The sequence below is a fragment of the Brachyhypopomus gauderio genome, chromosome 4 (genome assembly GCF_052324685.1).
Source record: "Brachyhypopomus gauderio isolate BG-103 chromosome 4, BGAUD_0.2, whole genome shotgun sequence".
Taxonomy (NCBI): Eukaryota; Metazoa; Chordata; class Actinopteri; order Gymnotiformes; family Hypopomidae; genus Brachyhypopomus; species Brachyhypopomus gauderio.
Window position 1 is genome coordinate 34,300,954 of NC_135214.1, and position 24,047 is coordinate 34,325,000.

Sequence of the window (24,047 nt, forward strand, 5' to 3'; positions counted from 1 at the left end):
CCGTGATGAGACTTATCTTATTCACCAACAGTAAAGTCACTCTCATTACATCTGAGAGTGATGCCGCATTTCTCCTCTCCCTCTGTCTCTCTGTCCCTCTCTCTCCTTCTCTATCTCTCCCACTCCCTCTCTCTCACTTTTTCTGTCTCTGTGAACCCATCATTTTATTTATCTAACACTTTTAGTAGAAATGAAATGTGTGTATGTGGGTGTGTCTGTGTCTGTTTTTGAGTGTGTGTGTGTGTGTGTGTGTGTGTGTGTGTGTGTGTGTGTGTGTGTGTGTGTGTGTGTGTGTGTGTGTGTGTGTGTGTGAGCGAGCATGTGTGTTTGTGTCTGTGCGCGTGTCTGTGTGTGTGTGTGGCTCTGTCAACCCGTTTCTGTGAGTCATGTTTTGAACACTGCTCAAGAAATTCAGTGTGATTACACATGAGCAAATTACACACACATATACTGAATAATAGTGTATCTTCAAAGATTTTGGAGGGCAAATGTCTTCAGGCAGAATCCTCCGATTAAATCTGCACACCAAGGAAAATGGGCAAATGGGAGAGAGAGGAAGCAAGGCGGGTTGAAGTGAGAAGACAGACGCACAGGTCCACCAATAACCTGCCTCTGCTCTGTGTAGGTGGTCATCCTAGAGAAAAGGGAGTTCATTTATTTGAGGTCTGAGTCTTGTTGTAAAAAACATTCATGTTCTGAAGTATTCTGTGTAAAAGTGTGAGTGAAGTGGTTAGTCACCACAGTGATTAGTCAGTCATCTTTCTTTGTGGGTTTTTTATATGTATGGGCTCATTTACATGTCAATTTTCATTGGTTTTCCCCTAGGGCACAGGTGAATTTAGCACAGTGGAAATTAGACACCAGTGTGCTAATTATCACCACGGTAACTGTATGAGTAGGAATTGAATACTGTGTGGCACTTTTTGTGGGGTGTAATGCAGTTACTTTCAGGTTTGATAAATCTGCCCCATTATTCGACATTAACACTACTTATCGTTCAAGAACATCTCAGTAATCCAACGTTTACTGAAGAAAACCTTGTGTTATAGTACAATGTGTCTTCAACACTGAGGTCGCAAGGGATTGATTTAGTCTTGGTAATTTTGAAAACTGGAACCAAGTTAGATGTTTCAGTGTTTGCCCAAAGTTCAAATGTTTGTGTACTTTTAAGGAGTGGCAGACCAGTTATGGTGTTGGTCTGATTGTGAAGTCTTAGGAACTTGTCGGTCTGAGTGCGGTCTGATTGTGGTGTGAGGGCAGTCTGATTGCGGTCTGAGTGTGGTCTGATTGCGGAGTCTGAGGAAATTGTGGGATATGCTGGGCTTGTAACTGCCTCCAAGATGATCACTATCGACCCGGATGCCTGTCTCTATTCAGGAACAGTGACGTCCTGGTGCTGGGTTTTGTGTGTGTGTGTGTGTGTGTGTGTGTGTGTGTGTGTGTGTGTGTGTGTGTGTGTGTGTGTGTGTGTGTGTATCTGCAAGTGTGCCTATGTGTGTGTGTGTGGTTTCTGGTTTGAGAGAAACTCTAGGTTTGTTCACAGGGAGCACAGGAGGCTGAGTTGATGTGGAAGAACTCTGCCATATCTCATCTTATCAGCTCCATCGCTGGGCTCATTTACAAAGAAAAGAATCCCTGAATACCCATGAGAGGAAGCAAAAATACTGTGGAACTGTGGCACTTTGGTCATGTGGTACTATAGTACTGTGGTATTTACACCATACCTTATGGCGCTTTTATGCTGTAGTACAATCATGCTGTGGTATTGTGGTACTGTATTAATGTGCTGTGGTACTGTGGGTTCTATAGTAATGTACTGTAGTACTGTGGGTTCTATAGTAATGTACTGTAGTACTGTTACTGTATTTCTCCAGTCTTTAGTTTTTCTGATCACCATCTTGTAAGAGCAATCAGTAATATTAGGAAAATTATGTAACTCAATTATTTGTACAAGAAATTACTTAACTGTTACAATCAGTAAAGTATTATAAACATTTTTTGCTATGATTTAAATGATTAGCATATCACACTGCATTATAGGTATAATTGAGCAATAAGTATAATTTGTGGCTCATTATTCACATGACTTATAATTAAACAATTAATTTGAAGTTTAACTGCAAAACATCATTCTTAATTTGAGGCTGTTCTATCTATAGGGCTGACCGCCCAATATAAGAATCACAGCCTTTTTTTTTGTCCATATTCAGGAGATAACATGCAGAGACCATAAGTAGCACTGCACCCAAAAACAGGTTCTTCTAACCTCAGGAACGTGCATCTTCAGTGTCCACCAGTAGTCTCCACTTCCCTTGGTCCTGTTGTTTCATAACTGTTAACTAGTGTAATTGGAGAAATTGTTAGAATTTTAAAGAAACCTGATTTACAGAACCTTGATTAGTTGATTGCTATAAGAAGTGTGGCACATGAAGTGCCAGAGATCTTGTATCAAGACCATTTCAGATGCTGTTTGTTGCTCTTCAGGTTGGTTTTTGGACTGTGCTTCAGAGCACACCCGGGCACATTTTGGCACTGAGAGACCGTTAGACTCCGTCTTGCTGTCAGGTCATGTTTCCGGGCTGTTGTAGTTGCTTCCTGACGTTTGGTCTGGTCTGAGATGGGGCTTCTTCATACTTCCATCTCACAGTCAGTATAAGTCGGTCTGATCCTCTGGTACAGGCTGTTGCTGCCCGGCTGTATGAATGACGTGGTGCTACTCTGTGTTGTGCAGTTTGTCCTACACACTTTCCTAGTACTTTGGGCCAGACTAATCTAATCTAATCTGTATGTGCTAGAACTGTGCGATATATTGGGGGCTGATATGTTATTTTTATATTATCGGTTTGATATTAGACTTTTTGACTGATAATTACAATGGCAAATTTTCAGCTCTCCAGCAGATTAAGCCTTCTGTTTAATTTAGGGCAGATTTACTGGCATTTATGAGAAAGTAAAATTTAATTTAAATATTTTTTTAATAGAAAGTATAATTTAAATAATACTTTCTAACTCTTCAGAAAAGGGGTAAAGGGGGTGCTACCTTAGCCAGCTCATGGCAGACAGTTACAGGTGAGAAGGAGATTGTGGTGTAGCTAATTGAGAGACTTTTCTCAAGGTTACCCTTCAGTTAAAATCTCACAATGACTCAGCGAGGCCATCCACCTACAAACCTTAGCCAGAAAGACAAAGTTGTATGTAGTGCGTAGTTTCTGTAAAATGAACCATGAGAGGAATTTTGAGGACATTGAAGGTTGTGTATGATTTTTTTTTTATTATTTATTGATTTATTTTTGTTGCGAGCTGGTGCAGAATACCTTTTGTTAGCTCCCTTGGGCATAAACGAATATGACAACAACCAGCCAAGGAACATCTGAGCAGCTACTGGTCCTATAAGTTTTCCCCCATGAATTGGTGGTTGTGCGTATGAAAAGAAGTGTGATTTCCACCAGGTTCACCCGATACAGATTTCCAAACTCTCAAATTAGAACTGAAACGCAGAGCTGTGTTCAGGGCCTGTGGCCGATATTTTGCGTATTGTTCATTAACGGTGTCTTCTGTGTCATTTGTTCTCCCTGCAGACCTCAGGAATGGAAGACACAGTCTGGGAGCAGTTCACTGTGACTCTGCAGAGAGTAAGTCTTGACTTCCTGTCTAACACACACCACTTCCTCTTCTGCCTTCAATTGTTTCTGTGGTTCTTTAGTTATGCTGCCTGTCTCGATACGTCATGTATGTGAAATAACAATATTAGCACAATCTAGAGATATTCTGACCAAAGCTAATGGGTCCTAATCAAAGTTAATAGTACCCTAATCAAAGTTAATAGTAACCTAATCAAAGCTAATAGTGTGCTAACCAAAGCTAATGGTGTCCTAACCAAAGCTAATAGTGGGCTAATAGCGCGCTGCATGGTGTAACATGACCAGCTTATGTTCTTCCAGGAATTCTGTTAACATGATCAGCTCCTGTGCTTTAATAATTATACTTCCCTAGAGTGTTGCTTCTTGTTTTTTGGTGGTTATGCTTGTGATAAGGGTCAGATAAGACGTAGATCTGGCCTAAGTTGTCGCCTAGTCCTAGTCAAGTGCTAATCTACTTGCCCTGTTCATGTGGGCTATGGAGCTGCACTTTGAGCTGTGATTGCGAACTGTGGCTGTGAGCTGTGGCTGTGAGCTGTGGCTGTGAACTGTGTGCTGTGAACTGTGTGCTGTGGCTGTGAGCTGTAGCTGTGGCTATGAGCTGTGGGCTGTGAGCTGTGGGCTGTGAGCTGTGGATGTGAGCTGTAGCTGTAAGCTGTGGCAGTGAACTGTGGCCATGAGCTGTGTGCTGTGAGCTGTGGCTGTGAACTGTGGCCATGAGCTGTGTGCTGTGTCTGTGAGCTGTGGATGTGAGCTATAGCTGTGAGCTGTGGCTGTGTGCTGTGAACTGTGGCTGTGAACTGTGAGCTGTGGCTATGAGCTGTGGATGTGAGCTGTGGATGTGAGCTGTGGCTATGAGCTGTGGCTGTGAGCTGTGGCTGTGAGCTGTGTCTATGAGCTGTGGCTATGAGCTGTGAGCTGTAGCTGTGAGCTGTGGCTATGAGCTGTGGATGTGAGCTGTAGCTGTGAGCTGTGGCTATGAGCTGTGGCTGTGAGCTGTGGCTGTGAGCTGTAGCTGTGAGCTGTAGCTATGAGCTGTGGCTGTGAGCTGTGGCTATGAGCTGTAGCTGTGAGCTGTAGCTATGAGCTGTGGCTGTGAGCTGTAGCTGTGAGCTGTAGCTATGAGCTGTGGCTGTGGCTGTGGCTGTGAGCTGTAGCTGTGAGCTGTGGCTGTGAGCTGCGGTTGCCCTGCTCTGAGGAGGCTGAAGGGCCTGAGAGCAGAACAGTGTGTGCTCAGGTAGACGTCCACTCTGCTGAGGCATCAGTGAACGCTGCTGAAGGAGAGTTATGTGTGAGCTGCAGAGGAGCAGAGCTGTTTACACATGGGGAGAGGCCGTGTTTCCCGAACACACAAACGCACACACACACACACACACACACACACACACACACACACACACACACACACACACACACACACACACACACACCAGCCACACAACCTTAGGCACAAGCTGGGCAGCAAATCTGGAACAGATCTCTGATCTCTGATCCACGCCAGACACAACTCACACACACACACACACGCACACAACTCTCTTCATCAGCCCAACCGTCACTGCTCCAAACAAATACACGAAAAGATGTAGTTTGAACGTAGTGGCTGTGCTGAACATGAAGACATTTCTGTTCACCCTATTGCTGATGTCTTAACATTGTGGCTGGCAGGCATGCGGGAAAGAGACACCCCACCCCCCTGTGCTCTCTCTCTCTCTCTCTCTCTCTCTCTCTCCCTCTCTCTTTCTCTCTCTCTCCCCGTTAACAGAATGAGACACATTCATCTCTCCCCTTGCCGCACAGGAAAGACTCTCTCTCATCTTCAGCATGAGAAATCATAGAGCAGACTAGAGCTATTCACACACACACACACACACACACACACACACACATCATATCTCCTGCCATCTTGATGCCTAACATATCCAGGAAATAGCTCTGTGTGTTGACATGTGTGGTGGGTGTGGTGGGTGATCACAAGGCTCCTGTGTGTGGAGGGTGAGGAGCACTCTGGAGAGAGGCCATGGTCTGAAGGCTGGGTGTGGTGTGGAGGTTACAGCAAGCCGATGGAGCTCACCTTGTTTTCCCAGAGCTGCTTTCATCCCGCCGCTCTTCACCTGTCTAATTAACAGCTCGTGCTGATCTCAGTGCCAGGAGGCCTTGCCATTCTTCTCCAAAACCAGTTTTCGCAGCGGCTTTGGTTTCATTGGGCAATGAAAATATTTTGAATCAACATGGTGTCGCCTTACCAGGTCATGGGTCAAACGGGCCTACTCAGGGGTGTGGTGGCAGTGCCCAGCAAAGCAGTCGGGCTCGTAGGAACCATGGGCAGACCTTCACGTGGCCCCCTCAGCAGAAGAGGGGCGGGATCTTCCAGGAGCTCCGCCCACAGCTGCTCCCCCCCCCCACTTTCACTATCTCACTGTCATGTTCCTAGTCGACTGTAATCAGGCTCGAGAAGATCAGGATCGGTTTGGCTTGCGGTGAGCTGGTAATAGGCTGTCATTACACTGTGTGTGCCCAGCCCGGGTGCTCGGAGGCAAGTACAGTGGTTTCACATCAGGGCAGAGGCTGGGTGCAGAGCAGAGAGGCAGAACAGAGCCATCCAGTGCCGCGGTCCGGCGATGCCATGCAGGCCTGCAGGGGGTTATACTGTCTCGAGAGTTACACTCTCCCTGTTAAACTGTCTCCTCACGTCTCCTGGCTGAGCTGCGTCTCCATGCACTCGCCATTCCTGTTCTCACAAATCTCATCACTGTCTCTGTTCCTGCTACCTTTGATCTATGATCTCATCAAGACGACAAGCACTGGACGAGCTGGGAGACCGAGACATTGTTCAAGCTTCTCTCTCTCTCTCTCTCTCTCTCTCTCTCTTTCTCTCTCTCTCTCTCTCTCTCTCTCTCTCTCTCTCTCTCTCTCTCTCTTTCTCTCTCTCTCTCTTTCTCTCTCTCTCTCAGGATGCTAAGATGGGCTTTGGAATAGCCGTGTCCGGGGGCAGGGACAACCCTAACGTGGACAGTGGCGAGACGTCCATCATCGTTTCCGACGTCCTGCCGGGCGGCCCCGCCGATGGCTTGCTGTTGTATGCCTTCTTTACTCTCTCTCCTCTAACACTACACAGACACGAGTGCTCAGAGCACACGGCACACATCCCCAGGACACTCATTCACAAATATGAATGTTATAAACATGCACTTGCAACTTGCTTCTGTGCCAGTGTTTCTCCCAGTGGTTCATTTTCATTTTTTAAAAGAGATAGAATAAGGTCTAAGGTAGGAATATTGTGATGAGTCATATGGTTCTTGAAGCGTGCGGTTCCCCCGAACCCATTCGACTGTGCGGTTCTGTTCTGTTTGGCAGTGAGAGTGACCGGGTTGTGCAGGTCAACACCGTCTCCATGGAGAACGTGCCTCATTCGTTTGCCGTCCAGCAGCTTCGAAAATGCGGGAAAGTGGCAAAAATAGTAAGTAGTGATTGGCTGTGGCCTGCGGGACGCCCCGCCCCTTCCCCGCTCCCTGTGCTTCCTGTCACTTTTAGCTTCAAAGGCTGTATATCTGCAGACATGTTACACCTCCCATGTGAATTCATTTACATAAACTTAAGCCCAAATAGAACATGCACTCTATGAAGGTCTGTTTGTGTTTAGCATATTTTTATTCTGTGTAAATGTCTCCAGAAAAGTAGCAGGTAAATGATTTATGAGATAAGCAGTAATAGATCAAAGGTTGTGTTGCATCCCTCCCTCCGTACAGACAGTGAAGAGACCTCGTAAAACGGCAGTGCTGAAACGTCCCCCGACGCCGGAGAAGGACAGCCGCCACTACAACCTGTCCAGCTACTACCCCGAGGACAACCGGAGCCTGAACAGCGACCCCGACTCGGACTACCCTCGGGGCAACGGCGGCCTGGGCTACCCTCGAGAACGAGACCGCAGCCTGGACAAGGGCCGTCTGGGGTACCCAGAGCCGGAGTACCGACGGCAGGACTACGAACCGGGCCGCAGCCGGGGCCGCAGCGTGGAGAGGGCCCCCAGCCCGGAGACGGGCTACCGGCGGGACGGCAGCCGTGGGCGGAGCGCGGAGCGCGGGACCAGCCCGGAGAGGCGGTACCAGCGGCAGCAGAGCGGGGGCCGCGGGGCCGGCAGCGGGAGCCCCGCCAGCAGTTACAGCAGGGACCCGGGGCCCGGCTTCGACTCCAGGCGATACGAGCCTCGCTCAGACGACAGGCTGGGGCGCGGCCACAGCCGGGACCGTCTGAAGGAGCGCTCGCCCTCGCCCAGCAGGGGGCGCCGGAGAGATCAGGGCCACGCCGAACCTCTGCAGCCACCCATCAACGTGATGCTGGTGAAGAACAGGCCCAACGAAGGTGAGATGGAGACCTCGGGCCGGTAGCAAACCTGAGCAGGTATCTGAGTTGAGCGGGTGTCTAGCGGGTGAGGTGAATCTTCGGAAATGAAGCTGCGCTGGACAGCTGAGAGCTTCTGCTGGCCTGGTTGAGTGTGGACCGGCGCTGGAGCAGGGAGGTTGGACTGCACTTTGCTGCAGTTCTGTGTCCAGCCAGTGGCCGTCATGCTGGTGCCTTTGGTCGAACTTTAACAAGGTCCCACATATATTTTTATAAGATCTTAAGTGTCAGGACAATAACGTGTCTGCATCGAAACGCTTATTTATGGTTGATAATGGCCAACGCCACTACTTTTCTCAGTGATTCAGGAAGCCCACTGTGTGATTTATTTGAGGTAGTAGATAAGATCAGATGTTTGGATGTAATGTAATGAGTGTATCCATATAGGCTCAGCATTAAAAAGCATTTGGGCTAAGTGTTTATAATTAGGTCTGTCTCATTCTCAACCCTTCCTTCTCTCCCCCTCCCCCCCCCCCTCTCTCTCTCTCTCCTGCTCTCCTCTTTCCCTCAGTCTTGCTCCCTTTCTCCTGTATGTGGGCGGTTGTCTTCTCTCTGCTGGCAAGACTTAACCTGATTTATTTTAGCCTGATTTATTTATGGACGTTCCGCCAGGCGATTGCCTGGGTGTCTTGTGAATGTGTGCAGCACGCCTTGTCTCCTCCCCTCCTCCTTCTCTCTCCTCCCCTCCTCCCCTCATCCTTCTCTCCACTCAGTGCTCCTCCCCTCCCCTCATCTTTCTCTCCTCCCCTCCTCCTTCTTTCTCCTCCCCTCCTCCTTCTCTCTCCTCCCCTCCCATCCTTGTTTGTGTTAGTGGTGAAACATAGCTCTGTTTGGGGTGGCTGTGGTTAGGGTGTCTGTCATTGGGGTGTCTGTGTTTGGGGTATCTGGTTGGGGTGTCTGTGTTTGGGATGGCTGTGTTTGGGGTGTCTGTGTTTGGGGTATCTGGTTGGGGTGTCTGTGTTTGGGATGGCTGTGTTTGGGGTATCTGGTTGGGATGGCTGTGTTTGGGGTATCTGGTTGGGGTGTCTGTGTTTGGGGTACCTGGTTGGGGTGTCTGTGTTTGGGATGGCTGTGTTTGGGGTATCTGGTTGGGGTATCTGGTTGGGGTGTCTGTGTTTGGGATGGCTGTGGTTGGGGTATCTGGTTGGGGTGTCTGTGTTTGGGGTATCTGGTTGGGGTGCCTGTGTTTGGGATGGCTGTGTTTGGGGTATCTGATTGGGATGGCTGTGTTTGGGATGGCTGTGTTTGGGGTATCTGGTTGGGGTGTCTGTGTTTGGGGTACCTGGTTGGGGTGTCTGTGTTTGGGATGGCTTTGTTTGGGGTATCTGGTTGGGGTGTCTGTGTTTGGGATGGCTGTGTTTGGGGTACCTGGTTGGGGTGTCTGTGTTTGGGATGGCTGTGTTTGGGGTATCTGGTTGGGATGGCTGTGTTTGGGGTATCTGGTTGGGGTGTCTGTGTTTGGGGTACCTGGTTGGGGTGTCTGTGTTTGGGATGGCTGTGTTTGGGGTATCTGGTTGGGGTGACTGTGGATGGTGTGTCATTGGGGTCAGGTTTATGTTAACTGGAGTTTAGTCGTTTTTCTTTCTGATGGTTCCTTACAGAGTACGGCCTTCGCCTGGGTAGCCAGATCTTCATTAAGGAGATGACCAGCACAGGTCTGGCTGCCAGAGATGGAAACCTGCAGGAGGGCGATATCATCCTCAAGGTGCCTGTCCGACCCGCGCATGCTCGCCTGTCCTGTCCTGATTTGACTCCACGTCCTGTAGTCCCCACACAACTTTTTCACCATCTCTTCCCCCGGACGTCTTGGCTGCTTGGCAAATGTCCTCACCAGCACCGTGGTCCATCCAGCACCAACTCCTTTTAATCTGCGTTTGTCAGATCAACGGGACGGTGACGGAGAACCTGTCCCTCAGCGACGCCGGGAAGCTGATCGAGAAGTCGCGCGGGAAGCTTCAGCTGGTGGTTCAGAGAGACCATCGTCAGATCCTGGTGCGCATCCCCCCTCTGGCCGACAGCGACTCCGAACCCGACGGTGAGTCCCATGCTCTCGAGCAGCTGCACATCACACCTTTGTGCAGAGCTGGATTTTAAAATGGCAGTTTGGTAACATGACTACATCTCCATAGCGTAGGGTCTGGTGGTGATGTTTTGAAAGTGCTGATGTGGGATCAGTTTTTGTTGTTGTGGAGCAGGGAGGTTCCGCTCTGCTACTGATCCCAGATCAGCATTCCTATCTGTGTAAGCACAGTGGGCTAAGCGTTCAATACGCCATCGTGCGGTCAGTAGCCGACCGCTAGACCCGGCCGCAGCGTTCCGCTTGAGTCTAAAGCAGATATTCCTAACTGGATCAGATGAATGTGACTGATGCTATCACAGGTACATTTACCAGACGTGGTGCCTGAATAGGAACGTTGGAACTGAACAGGGCCTTTAAATGGAATCTGGCACAGTCAGACTCCACTGTATCATGGTCCAGTGACACATCACTGCAGCTGTAGCTTATGTCCAACAGTTCTTCCACTCGTGTGGAGATGTTAAAATTTGTCATAGGCAACAACGGCATCGTCCCGTCAGTCTGGTGATGCGGATAAGCAATATTCTGTTGTTACGCTTCTTTAGGAAGTTTTTGCTTTGCTCTGAGTAAGATCGGAACATCACACAGGGAATACTTGGATGCAGTCGAGTAGGTTGATGCCGGTGAGCGGAGAAAACACAGAGATCTGTTCTACAAGCGCGATTCTATCTCTGTTCTTTTTTTACAGATAATTTCTCGTACTTTTAGCTGAAGGACGTCAGAGACACTGTCAGTTGCCTTTTAAGTCGTGTTAAGCCGTCTGTGCCTCAGCACGGCCAGGACCTTTGACCCCCGTGCACTTACAGTCTTGGACCCTTTCACTCTTGTGCGCTTATATATTTTTGCTAACTTCAATTTCAAATACTCTCCGTAATCAATAAACAATTTTATTCATTCTTAACTCTGTGTGGTGACTTATTTCTGGTTCTAGAATGATGCTTAAAGTTTCCTCACAGTTTGAAGTTTCCTCACAGCGCATCAGCGTCAAGCCACATGTGTCCCCATGTATACTGCTGCCCGCATTTAGCTCAGACAGCTGATCTCTCCTATGAAACCTCTCCTCAGCATGGTCATTCATTTTGTACCAAACTTTTAACGTTTTTGTACCAGCAGACACTAGTGTGAAATATAAAAGGACGAGGCAAATGGATAAATCTCAGGATAGCTTCAGGGAGCTTCTCCAGCACATGGTGGACCATGTGTTGCGCTTGATTGTGGACCTGTGTGTGTGTGTGTGTGTGTGTGTGTGTGTGTGTGTGTGTGTGTGTGTGTGTGTGTGTGTGTGTGTGTGTGTGTGTGTGTGTGTGTGTTTGTGTTTGCCTTTAGCTATATCTGGTTTTGAAATCCATCATCTTGGTTTTGTGGTGAAATGTGACTCAGTGCTTGATTGCCACTGTAGGATCAGTGCTGTGCTCAGCGGTTTAACTCTTCTTTGATTCTAATTGTGAAACTGCTTTCTGAGATGCTGAAAGACTTCAGGTTTCAACCCTGACCTCTGTGTGTGTGTGTGTGTGTGTGTGTGTGTGTGTGTGAACTTCAGACCTTTGGCACTACTGTGTATTTCTTTGTTGTTAGGTGAGATTGTCGCCACAAATATTAAAGATTTGTATATGTTTTTTGTAGCGTGGCACTGTGAAACACAAAAATAGCAAATTAGCTCCAACAAACGTGAGACATTTAAACATGCAACCCTGGACTAAGGCTGCTCTCTGCTCTGGCCATTCTAAAGGAGAAATGTTTTGTGGCCGACCTCAAACCCCTGGGGAGTCAAAACCCCAGAATATAAACACAGCCCAAAAACGTGCTGACAACATGCATTTAACGATTCACCCTCACTGAAAACCTATAATTAGGCCTCTCCTTTCCCACATGCAAACATCTGAACCACAAAATTAAAATAAAAAAAAACCAAATACCTTCCCAACGAACAAATATTGAAACAGTAGAATATTTGGGTCCAGACCTGGTACGTACAAGTATGTATAGCTCTCTCAGTGCTCAATATCTGACTCTGTAAGGAGTGTGTGTGTGTGTGTGTGTGTGTGTGTGTGTGTGTGTGTGTGTGTGTGTGTGTGTGTGTGTGTGTGTGTGTGTGTGTGTGTGTGTGTGTGTGTGTGTGTGTGTGTGTGTTAGTGTGTGTGTGTTAGTGTGTGTGTGTGTGTGTGTGTGTGTGTGTGTGTGTGTGTGTGTGTGTGTGTGTGTGTGTGTGTGTGTGCGCATGCATGCTCCTGTGGTCTGTTTGTTAATCGTACGGTAGCAGAGTGATGTAAACAGAGGGCGGAGTCACAGGAGGTTTGTTTGTTCGCAGCCTGTGCCGTGTTGAGGGCCTGTGTCTGTGGCCGCACCTCTCTGTGGTGTTGCTCTCTCTCGAGTGTCTGACAGGTTGTAATTCCATCTTCACCCAACAGATGGGAACACTCGTTCCTACAGACCTCAGACAAAAAGGACAATCTCAGTGAGGTCTCCCCACATTCACATTCATCAGATCAAACCAGAAACATCAACTCCCGGACACTCAGTCATTCCTGCAGTTATTTATTTACCTGTTTACACTAGTGGGCCGAGTTCTATTTCTGTTCAGCACATTAAAAACTTAAATTTCCTCTGTTAAACTTAGCTTGTGAGCATGTGTGGTAGTGTGTGTGTGTGTGTGTGTGTGTGTGTTATGTGCTACATAACAGAGTGTGTTCCAGGCATGCTGTACTGGCCACCGCTGTGGAAAGCTGTGGAATTCTTAAGGCAGTGGACATGCATTTAGCTTCACCAGCAGCCCCCAAGCACACAGTAACTCCCTCCCTCTCTCCCCCTCTCTCTCCCTCCCTCCCCTCACCTGCCTCCCTCTCTCCCCACACCTCTCTCCCTTTGCCTCTCTCTCCCTTTCCTTCTCTCTTTGCCCACCGTCGCTGCGTTTTGCTCTAACCTCCCTGGTCTCCGTAGCTGCTCCGTTTTGGTGGCGCTAACCCTGCTCAGATTAACTGCACTTTTGTGAACTACCCTGGGAAAATGTAGAGCTGAAATGTGAATGTGAAAGTGTACGCTACACTTTTTTTGTTTCGGTGTTTGCCTGGTGCAAACAGGTTTCTGCTAATGGCACTACAATCCAAGACTGTTCATGTCTGTCTGTTTATCTGTCTGTCTATCTGTCTGTCCCACACCTGCATCAAGGGTGTTCTGTTTCATTAGACTCTGTCTTACACTTCTCTTTCCCTCTCTCACACATGAACACACACACACACACACACACACTTTTCTCTGTTCTGCTTCACTGCTCTAAGCATCTGTAATTTGATACTGCTCGAAATTCACTTTGCTTTCCATGACTCCCGTTGCCCGAGCTGACACACTCACTCCTCTCGTCCATTTCTGCTCTGAGTGTCATGCTTCTCTGCACATTAACGCATCGCCGGCGTAACACCGAGAGCTGTGTGTGGTAGCGGGTGCGTTTACACCGACCCTCTGGGTGTCATCCGGTGGAGGGGTTTGGAACTGTGGGTTCGGGCCAGCACGCTCACTCCTCTCCCGTCTATCTCTCGTTTCAGATATCTCCGAGATGGAGTCGTGCCACTCCTACTCTCCACAGGACGAACAGCGGTCACGCCAGTCTGACCTGTCCTCTCATTCGTCCAACGAGGTCCCGCGGGACAGCACCAGGTGTGTGGGTCGGCTAGGCGTTTGCTCGCAGACCCAGGTTCTCCTCCGGAGCCATTCACACTCACGGCTGCTGCAGACCAAAAACGCGCTTGGGGGTCCACCAAGGTCACTGGCGTTGCAGCCAGTCAGAGACACGTTCCTGGCTCGCCCGATGGCGCAGACGGTGTGCAGGACGTTCACAGCGTGCTTAGAAATTAAACAGGCCATTAAAAATCCAGGAGTCATGGGGATTAGATCTTAGATGGATGATAGCGAGTTTCCTCCCTGTGCTGCAGTGTTGGCACGGCTGCCTCCTAGTAACGCCCCTAGAAACGTAAAAGGAGACACCGGCCTCAGCCCAGTCTATCTCCACAAACAGCATGAATGAAGCTTCGCATGACTTTGGGCAGGGTGATTCAAAAGCTCCGGGAGCGTCACGAGGTCTCCTGAACATCTGGTGCCTCTCACGGTTTCAGGGAGGAGCCTCCAAGCAGAGGGACCAAGATGGCCGCGGTGTCCTCCCCACAGAGGCTGGCAGGAGGAGCGTCGTCTGAGCAGGACACGCGTGGAGATTCGCAGCCCAAGGATCCTCCGGGTAGAGAGGCACACTCACGCTGCTCTCAGCGCTCGCGACACAGACGCGCACCCACGTGTTATACGGGCTGTGCGTCTGTGTCTGACTTGTTAAAAGTTTACAGCTAGAGACACCTACAGCAACTAGAGACTGTAGGTTCTCTTAGGGCTCCTGAGAGAAGCTTGAAACGTCTGTCAAACTGCAGTTAATGGGGCTCGAATGTGTCTCTTCCAGTAGCAGTCATGAAAACACCCAAAATTCTGCTGCGGCCAAGTACTGAAGATGAAGAGCTATATGGGTGGGTGCACACACATGAAAACACACACACACAACCTGCTGCAAAAATGTGTAGTACCAAGCAGTCTGTGTCTGTACTCACTTGGGGAGACAAAGGGATGAAGGGGTGAGAAAAGCAAACCCAGAGAGATAAAAGGGGGTTCTCACCTCACTAGGACACACTTCTCCTCATCATTCTGCTATGGAGTCACTGTAATGGCAAAATTAAAACATTATGGGGGCAACAGGGGGCAAAACATTATGAAAAATATAAACTTTCAGATTTTAGCATTTTGCACATGTAAAGAGCTCACTTGCAAACACAAATGTGAAACAGAATGATGAAATGCACGCACATCTGTAATATTGTGCTCAAAATGTTTTTTTTATTTTCAATTTGAACATTGTCCTCACACAACAAGTACATTATTACCATCAGCTGCTCTGTGCTTGAGTGTTGATATGTGAGTGGTTCTGACAGTTTGGGAACATGCTCAGGGTGGTTCTGACAGTTTGGGGGCGGGCTCATGGCCATTTCTGTCAGCAGATGCTATTGGGTGATTTTGTTACTAACTGAACACTATGAAAAATCTTTAGAAAACAAATATAGCAAACAAAAGGAGGATTTAGACAGGCTGGTTAGGCTAAAACATTTCGATTTATCTCATTTAATAATAATAATAGTCAGGTGTAATTTTATGAGCATGCATTCATTGCCCACTTGCCACTTATTAGTATTACTAAGGTGTTCGTAGATTTTTGTACTGAAGCTTCTAGTACTTAAATGTTATTAGCTAGCTAATTTAGTTAGCCTACACCTCCTGCTATGGTGTTTAGACCTGCAATATAATGCTCTTTTGGGAATTCATTTACAATAAATAGATTCACAAACAGGATATATTAAGTTGTCTAATCATATCAGTAATATCAATTGTATCGAGTCATCTAACAGTATCATTTATATCAGTTGTATTGAGTCCTCTAACTGTGTCAGTTATTAATTGCACCGGCAGGATTATATTTCACAGTATGCACAAGAATCCCCACCTCTTCCCGCCCATGAGCAAACAAAAGACGCATCTTTACTAGTTTTTTGCATGTTACTCATATGATACCATAAAACTGATTATCCTGGCTTGTGCATTTCAAACACCAGCCAACAGGCCTAAAAAGCAACAGGAAGCCAAAAAATGGTCCTACAACATTCAGGCTTTGATATTAAGTTGGTAATGCTAACATTACAAATGTTATTCAAGATTAAATGTTTCAAGATTATGGTTCGCATAACGTAACCACTCAAAAAAGAAAAAAGGCAGCTTGAATGTGATAAAAATGCATACAGTTCATATGTCAGTGCTCATTACTTTCACTTTTACACTTTTGAGTGTGATATTTACACATATGGAATGACAAAACTAGCAGGCTGATATTTTTCACATTGTGTGGTTTTTTTAGTTTTGACATTAAAACAGCTCCATATTCTTGTTCTCTACGGATCACACCACCATCAGTGTCATGCATATTCATTAGACAGAAAGTATGTGGGAGGGGCAGTGGAGGGGTGGGAGGGGCAGTGGATGGGTGGGGTATTTTTGTGCCTGCTGATGGAAAGGATTTGTCTCAGTGCCAGAGCTCTTTAACACATTGAGTTTCTACCCAGCACAAGTGAACTTCACGTTCTAGCAGTTAATGAATATCAGCTGAATGCAACCACGCAACCAACAGGGTGTGTAATGGACAACAGCTGATCTGTATGCAGTACTGTGGCCCGCCTGACAGCACATTGATAGCTGTACATTTTGTGCTCTGTGCCTCTTTACAGAGAAAATTCAAACTTTTCGGCTTGTCCCTATAAAAGAAGAAATAAATAAACTAATGAATGTTACTCTTTCTAGTTATACAGATGTCAGCATTTTGTCTGGTGCTTTTTAGGCCTGTGGGAATGAGCAGTTTAGTGTGTGAGTGGGTGGTTTAGTGTCCTAGTGAAGTGTTGTGTTTGATGTGAAGTTTGTATTAACTAATTTCACTTCTCTCTCTCTCTCTCCCTCTCTCTCTTCCTCTCTCTCCCTCTCTCACACTCTCTCCCCCCCCCCCTCTCTCTCTCTCTCTCTCTTCTGCTCTGTCTTCTCCACCACACCCTACCCTCTCCACCTAGGCCAAACACTATGATGGTAAGTTTTCAGAAGGGTGAGAGTGTTGGTCTTCGTTTGGCCGGTGGGAACGACGTGGGCATCTTCATCGCAGGCGTTCAGGAGGGCAGCCCTGCCGAAGAGGAAGGCCTGCGTGTGGGTGACCAGATCCTGAAGGTACAGTTGCCAAGGAAGCCCATCACAGTTCCAAAGCACTAGCACCATCTGAAAGGTGCACACAGGTGTCCTGTTGCTGCTGCTGATGAAGATGATGGGTTGTGTGTGTGTGTTTCATTCCTGCAGGTGAATAATGTGGACTTTACTAACATTGTTCGTGAGGAGGCTGTAATGTTTCTACTGGAACTCCCCAGGGGAGAGATCATCACTATACTAGCCCAGAGTAAAGCAGAGGGTAGGTCTACACACACACACACACAAACACACACACGCACACACACGCTTCTCTAACACTGACCTATTCTACCACATAAATCTGACATACACACAGCTACATTTGGTCCTGCTATCTGTGTGTGTGTGTGTGTGTGTGTGTGTGTGTGTGTGTGTGTGTGTGTGTGTGTGTGTGTGTGTGTGTGTGAGCTGTAGCTGGTGGTTTGTATGTTTACGTGCCGTGCAGTGTTTTGTGGAGGTTTATGGAGCTCCGGCGGTTCCTGTAAGTGAGCCGCCCCTGGCATCTGTTGTGGTTTGTGTGTGTTTACGGCTGGTGACGCAGGAGACAGACGAGAGCAGACAGTAGAGTGTTAAGCAGTTAATCACTGGTGGTGTAACCCAAGGCCTGCAGGTCACCAGTCACCCGTGTGCCGCATGGATATTTATACTGTATTTACCACGGCAATCACATGGCGTGAATATGATCACTGACATTGACAGTGGAGGCTCTTACTTCCTTTACAGTCTGTGTTTTACATACTAACACACCCACATAGATATCGCGCACACACACACACACACACACACACACACACACACACACAGACATACACCACATTTGGTGCACATTGAATGTCCAGTTTATTAAAGACACATCGTAGCATTTCGGACCTCCTTTGGCCTACAGAACCACAGCAGTTCGTCATGGCAACACCACAAGGTGTTGAAATCGTTCTGCAGGAATGTTGGCGCAGGCAAACAGCTTCTCACAGTTGCGGCAAATGAAATGGTACTGACATGCTCTGAACAGCCTGTTCTACCGTGTCCTGGAGATGCTCTGTAGGAGTAAGATCTGGGGACTGTGAAGGTCCAGGAACGCAAGGAGAACTTGCTGTCATGTTCCTGGAACCAAACCAAGTCTACAGCCCTTGTGTTATGGTCCTGATAAACGTGTCATGCTGCCAATGGGTCAGCTGCTATGAAGGAAGTCCTACTGTCCAAACGTCCAGCCACAGGTGTCCCAAGGGACCGGTGTACCAAAACATCCCCCACCATCACTCCACCTCCAGCAGCATGAACACCAGTTCACCCAGTAATGCTGCTGGAGCCAAATTCTGAGACAAATTTTACAATGTAATCTAGCGTCAAGTTCCCATATGAGGATGGGCCAGATGTGCGAGGTTAGGTGTGTGTGTGTGTGTTCAAGGAAACACCCACATTCACTGCTTTCTAATTTGTGTTCAGTTTGAAGTATTGGCCTTATGTTTTAATGTGTGCGTGTGTGTGTGCGTGTGTGTGTGTGTGTGTGTTTGGTGCTAAAGCTTATGAGCTGCAGCTACTCAACCCTAACATGGCCCTCTCTGCATCCCAGTTTATGAGAACATCCTCACGTCCGGGCGAGGAGACTCCTTCTTCATCCGGACGCACTTCAGATACGAGAAGGAGCAGCCCCAGTGTCTGGGCTTCTCTCGCGGTGACATCTTCAAGGTGGTGGACACTCTGTACGACGGCAAGCTGGGAAACTGGCTGGCCATCCGTGTGGGCAAGGACAACCAGCTCCTGGAGAAGGGCATTATCCCCAACAAGAGCAGGTGAGCTAAGCCCTGCTCCCAGAAGAGTGGCCCCTCCGTCTGGATAGTGGTAGTGCTGAGGATAGCCTGTGTGGTCTGGTTCTGGTTCTGGTTCTATTTGAATAACCATCCTCTCTCTAGGAGATGTGGGACCTTCACACACTTGTCTTCAACTCTCTCTCTCTCTCTCTCTCTCTCTCTCTCTCTCTCTCTCTCTCTCTCTCTCTCAGAGCTGACCAGATGACTAATGTTCAGCACACTCATAAAGGCTCAGGCAGTGACAGGGCCGATTTCTGGAGGCTCCGCAGCCAGAGGGCGTCCAAGAAGAAAGACGTGCGCAAAGGGCGTGAAGACATGAGCGCCGGACTCTCCTCCACCCGCTTCCCCGCCTACGAACGGGTGGTGCTTCGAGAAGGTATGAGGAGAGTAGGAGCAGAGACCATCTGAAAAAGACTAAAATACTGGTGAAGGCTGCCAGAAACAACAGTGTACTGTTGTAGTTGTAAAGTTAAAGAGGCAGGAAATACACCACTGCTCTGGGGAGTCATTCAAGCCCCTCAGTACAGAACAGACACCTCAGTACAGAGCCCTCAGTACAGTACAGAGCCCTCAGTACAGTACAGAGCCCTCTGTACAGTACAGACCCCTCAGTACAGTACAGACCACTCAGTACAGTACAGGCACCTCAGTACAGATGCCTCAATACAGACCCCTCAGTACAGTACAGACCACTCAGTACAGTACAGGCACCTCAGTACAGATGCCTCAGTACAGTACAGGCACCTCAGTACAGACCCCTCAATACAGACCACTCAGTATAGTACAGACCACTCAGTACAGTACAGTTCAGTTCTTTTTTTCAGCTTTTTAATAAGACCAAGCGATTAGTCTAACCGTTACTAAAGTAACATTTGATGGATTAGTGTAATGGGGGGATAAAGATGTGTGGGGGAACCACTGTGGCCTTTCCAGGCAGAAATAACATTCCTGTGTTTCATAATACCAACTTCATCACAATCTCAAACTAAAACATGAACTAATAAATGTTAGGGGTCATGGGGCTGTATTATGTCAAAGCTCAAATATCAACATTTCAAAACATTAAAAATGGCCCTCTCTGCTGTTCTGGGTGTCAGTGTTCTGAGGTCAGTTTGTCCTAGTGGCTACAGACACCCAGGGGTCAGATCTTTGACTTGTACAGGGCTTGGGTGTCAGAAGTGTGTAATGGTTTCTGCCGCGCGCATGTGTACTGTGGTTCCGACTCTGGCGTGGTTCTGCTGGGTTTCTAAGGCTCGTCTGGGTTCTTTGCGTCTCCCTCTGTGCTGCAGCGGGCTTCAGGAGGCCCGTGGTGCTGTTCGGACCCATCGCCGACGCCGCCAGTGAAAAGCTGGCCGCCGAGCTGCCGGACGAGTTCGTCATTGCCAGTGAGTGCAGTGGTCTGGACCAATGGGGCGTCTGTGGGGCGTCTGTGGCCACACCCACTCACTTCAACCACACCCACCTGCTCAGAGCTCACATGCTCTTTTTATGCAAATGGCTGTGTGGAAGCTTTCGCAGCTGTAATAGCTTTATGGTGTGTGCTCCTCAGAAACCGAACCCAAAGACGCAGGGTCAGAGAAGTCCTCCGGCGTAGTGAGACTTAACACCATCAGACAGATCATTGAGCAGGTGATGCAACACACACACACACACCAACTTATATACACACGCCCACAGCTAACGGGTGGAGGTTTTTGCATCTCAGTGATTCCACAATCATATCCTGGATGTGAGAAACTTCTCATAGTTCTCAGAGTGCAGTTGCTGCTGGGTAACTGATCGTGTCGTTGCTCGGTGTCCAGGACAAGCACGCGCTGCTGGACGTGACTCCCAAGGCCGTGGACACGCTGAACTACACACAGTGGTTCCCCATCGTTGTCTTCTTCAACCCGGACAGCAAGCCCACCGTGAAGGCCATGAGACAGAGACTCATCCCCAACTCCAACCGCAGCGCCCGCAAGCTCTACGACCAGGCGGTCAAGCTGAAGAAGTCCTGCTCACACCTCTTCACCGGTCAGTCCCAGAGTTGTGGGCTCAGTCCGCCGCCCCTGAACCCTAGCCAGCAGAGCTATGCTGCATGTTCAAATCAACCGAGAAAAGAAGCCAGACTGTAGCGGATTCTCCAGACTCTTACAGATGAGACTTTCCTAAATTAACTGTAAAAACCTAAATCCTGCACATTTTACTAGTGCCTGCATTTATGTATTAATGCTGTACTGTACTTTATAGTACTGTACCATATAGTACTGTATTGTACTGTAATAATGTACCCTATGTACTGACTAATCCTGTACAGTCAGTTCCTGGAGGCTGATGACTGGATTGTTAGGATGTGTGTCTATGCACTTGAAAGTAACCACCCAGAAAGTTCGGTTGATGAAGGTAAAATGTATGTGCTAGTTTATTTTCCCCAACAAGACAACACGGCAAATAACTCATAACAAACTTGAAAGTAACCAAAATAACACATAATCCTCACCTTAACCACTCACAATATCAAGGTCACACAGACACAGTCGAAAACTGTTGCTTCCTATCAGCCCCTGTCTCCGGTGGAGTTCACCATGGGTATTTAAAGAGTAAAAAGACCCTCTAGTGGCAGGGAGGTAAATTACAGCAACACAAATAATACATGGCTCATACACCCTACACTGTTGGATTAAATGGCTTTCCTCAGAGCACGTAGAACGCAGCCCAGATCAGCCTAGATCAGCCCAGATCAGCCAACATCAGCCCATATCAGCCTAGATCAGCCCAGATCAGCCAACATCAGCCCATATCAGCCTAGATCAACCCAGATCAGTCAATGTATCACATGTTCTTCTCAGCAGATTCCAGGTGGATTCTGAAAGTGATTCATGATCCACAAGTTCACAGATCAAACAGAACCTGTGGAGAAGAGGAGCCCAATTGAAATGTCTTAATTCTCTCTCTCTCTCTCTCTCTCTCTCTCTCTCTCTCTCTCTCTCTCTCTCCTCCCAAATACACAAACACTCACTGCCCCCCACACTCTTTGAATCCTCCCGCTCTTTCCTGCACTCTTTGACGTGCTAGCTGTCATCGATCTGAATGCAGCCAACGATGCGTGGTTCGGCAGTGTGAAGGAGTGTATCAGGCTCCAGCAGACCCAGGCCGTGTGGGTTTCAGAGGGGAAGGTAAAGACCAGGTCCACGGTTCCACTCACCTCCTCTCTCCTCCACACACCTCCCAACACCTCCACCCTCCTCCACTCACCTACACACACTGCACACACCTCCACCCTCCTCCACACACCTCCCAACACCTCCACTGTTCTCCACAATCCTCCACACACCTCCATACACCTCCACCCTCCTCCACACACCTCCATACACCTCCACTCACCTCCACCCTCCTCAACACACCTCCCAACACCTCCACTGTTCTCCACAATCCTCCACACACCTCCATACACCTCCACTCACCTCCACCCTCCTCCACACACCTCCCAACACCTCCACTGTTCTCCACAATCCTCCACACACCTCCATACACCTCCACCCTCCTCCACACACCTCCACTCACCTCCACTCACCTCCACCCTCCTCAACACACCTCCCAACACCTCCACTGTTCTCCACAATCCTCCACACACCTCCATACACCTCCACTCACCTCCACCCTCCTCCACACACCTCCCAACACCTCTCTCCTCCACACACCCCCACACACCTCCACTCACCTCCACACACCTCCACCATCCTCCACATCTCCGCACACCTCCACCCTCCTCCACACCTCCCAACACCTCCACACACCTCCACACCTCCCAACACCTCCACCCTCCTCCACACCTCCCAACACCTCCACACACTGCCCATCTCCCCCCGTCCCCTCTCCTGATTCTCTCCATGCTACAGTTTCCTCCTTCACTTGGTTTTAGCCTCATGGTTTGCTAATGCCACTCACACACTCATCCCTTTTGTCTTCTTTCTGTGCTGTTTTACTGTTCATCTTCCTTCGGTGGTGCTCTACAGCCTTCTTTTTGTTTTTGTTTGTTTTTTTGTTTGTTTTCCACTCCTCTCTGTACACAAGATCCATCATGTGTCTCTTTTAGCTGGAAGGGACAGAAGGGGACCTTGATCTCCACGACGACCACATGTCGTATCTGTCAGCCATGAGCGCTGACTACTTGAGCATGGACAGCCGCGTGACCAGTGACTATGACGACACGGCGGATGAGGGCGGAGCTTATACTGATAACGAACTGGATGAGCCGCGCGACCTCCAGCGAGTGTCTGCAATCAGCAGATCCTCTGAGCCTGTGATGCCAGAGGAGGTCAGAACACACACACACACACACACACACACACACACACACACACACACACACACACACACACGCATGCATATGCCCACAGACACACACACACACACACGCATGCATATACCCACAGAGACACACACACTCACACACACACACACACGGCATGCATACACCCACACACACACACACACACACACACTCACGCATACATATGCCCACAGACACTCACACACGCATGCATACGCCCACCCACTCACACACACACATGCATACGCCCACACACACACACACACTCATGCATACGCCCACACACACACACACACGCATACGCACACACCCTACCCACACATTCAGCCTGCATGTGTGCACACACACACACATACACACACGCATATACGCACACACCCTACCCACACATTCAGCCTGCATATGTGCACACACACACATACACACACGCATACGCACACACCCTGCCCACACATACAGCCAGCACATGTGCACACTCAGAAACACACACACACACACACACACACATGCCCTGCACACAGACATACACACACACACGCACCGTGCACACACGTACACATACATACACCTGGCTTGCACACAGACATGCATACACACATTCTGTACACACACATGAACACTGCCACACCCACAGAGACACAGACACACTTGCACACACAAATACACAGACACACACACACCACCAACTCAGTCAGGATGCCAGATTCACTGATTCTGACACACTTTCATAGATTCTAGTTGTAGGCAGCAGACTGTGCTGCTGTCCAAGGCTGCACACAGTGTCATTACTGGACATGCACTGGCATGCTGGAGGCAACACAGAAATGTTCATTTAACACCCTGTCAACCCCCTGACATCCTGTGCATCAAAAACAACCTATTCTGCCCCCTAGTGTTCAGATAACTGTATAACGACTGTATAACACAGATAACTGCAGTATTCCTAACTGCTCGGAATTCTTTTCAGCTGATCCTAGTAGCGATGAGTTTTGCCTTGAGCGTTTGTGGTT

At 48.4% G+C, this 24,047-nt stretch overlaps 1 protein-coding gene across 11 annotated transcripts in view; it reads left to right on the plus strand.

Moving 5' to 3' along the window:
* The window catches only part of tjp2b (tight junction protein 2b (zona occludens 2)), a 70,548-nt gene that overhangs the window by 35,479 nt on the left and 11,022 nt on the right, over positions 1-24,047 (plus strand). For 7 of the 11 annotated variants that reach the window (XR_013130590.1, XM_077004215.1, XM_077004210.1 and 4 more), the window contains 18 exons: positions 3,579-3,632; positions 6,593-6,717; positions 6,996-7,098; positions 7,388-8,000; positions 9,641-9,744; positions 9,921-10,074; positions 13,656-13,767; positions 14,223-14,341; positions 14,555-14,618; positions 16,752-16,902; positions 17,029-17,137; positions 18,488-18,707; positions 18,917-19,101; positions 20,015-20,110; positions 20,275-20,354; positions 20,528-20,738; positions 21,780-21,880; positions 22,801-23,022. Coding sequence is in view for 10 of the 11 variants with exons in the window: in XM_077004210.1 (XP_076860325.1) it covers positions 3,579-3,632; positions 6,593-6,717; positions 6,996-7,098; positions 7,388-8,000; positions 9,641-9,744; positions 9,921-10,074; positions 13,656-13,767; positions 14,223-14,341; positions 14,555-14,618; positions 16,752-16,902; positions 17,029-17,137; positions 18,488-18,707; positions 18,917-19,101; positions 20,015-20,110; positions 20,275-20,354; positions 20,528-20,738; positions 21,780-21,880; positions 22,801-23,022 (2,823 nt within the window). In the remaining variant the exon portion in view is untranslated. Of the gene's footprint in view, positions 1-3,578; positions 3,633-6,592; positions 6,718-6,995; positions 7,099-7,387; positions 8,001-9,640; positions 9,745-9,920; positions 10,075-10,804; positions 11,018-13,655; positions 13,768-14,222; positions 14,342-14,554; positions 14,619-16,751; positions 16,903-17,028; positions 17,138-18,487; positions 18,708-18,916; positions 19,102-19,976; positions 20,111-20,274; positions 20,355-20,527; positions 20,739-21,779; positions 21,881-22,778; positions 23,023-24,047 lie in introns of those variants that run through there. The other 4 variants (XM_077004208.1, XM_077004216.1, XM_077004217.1 and 1 more) reach the window with 4 other exon arrangements.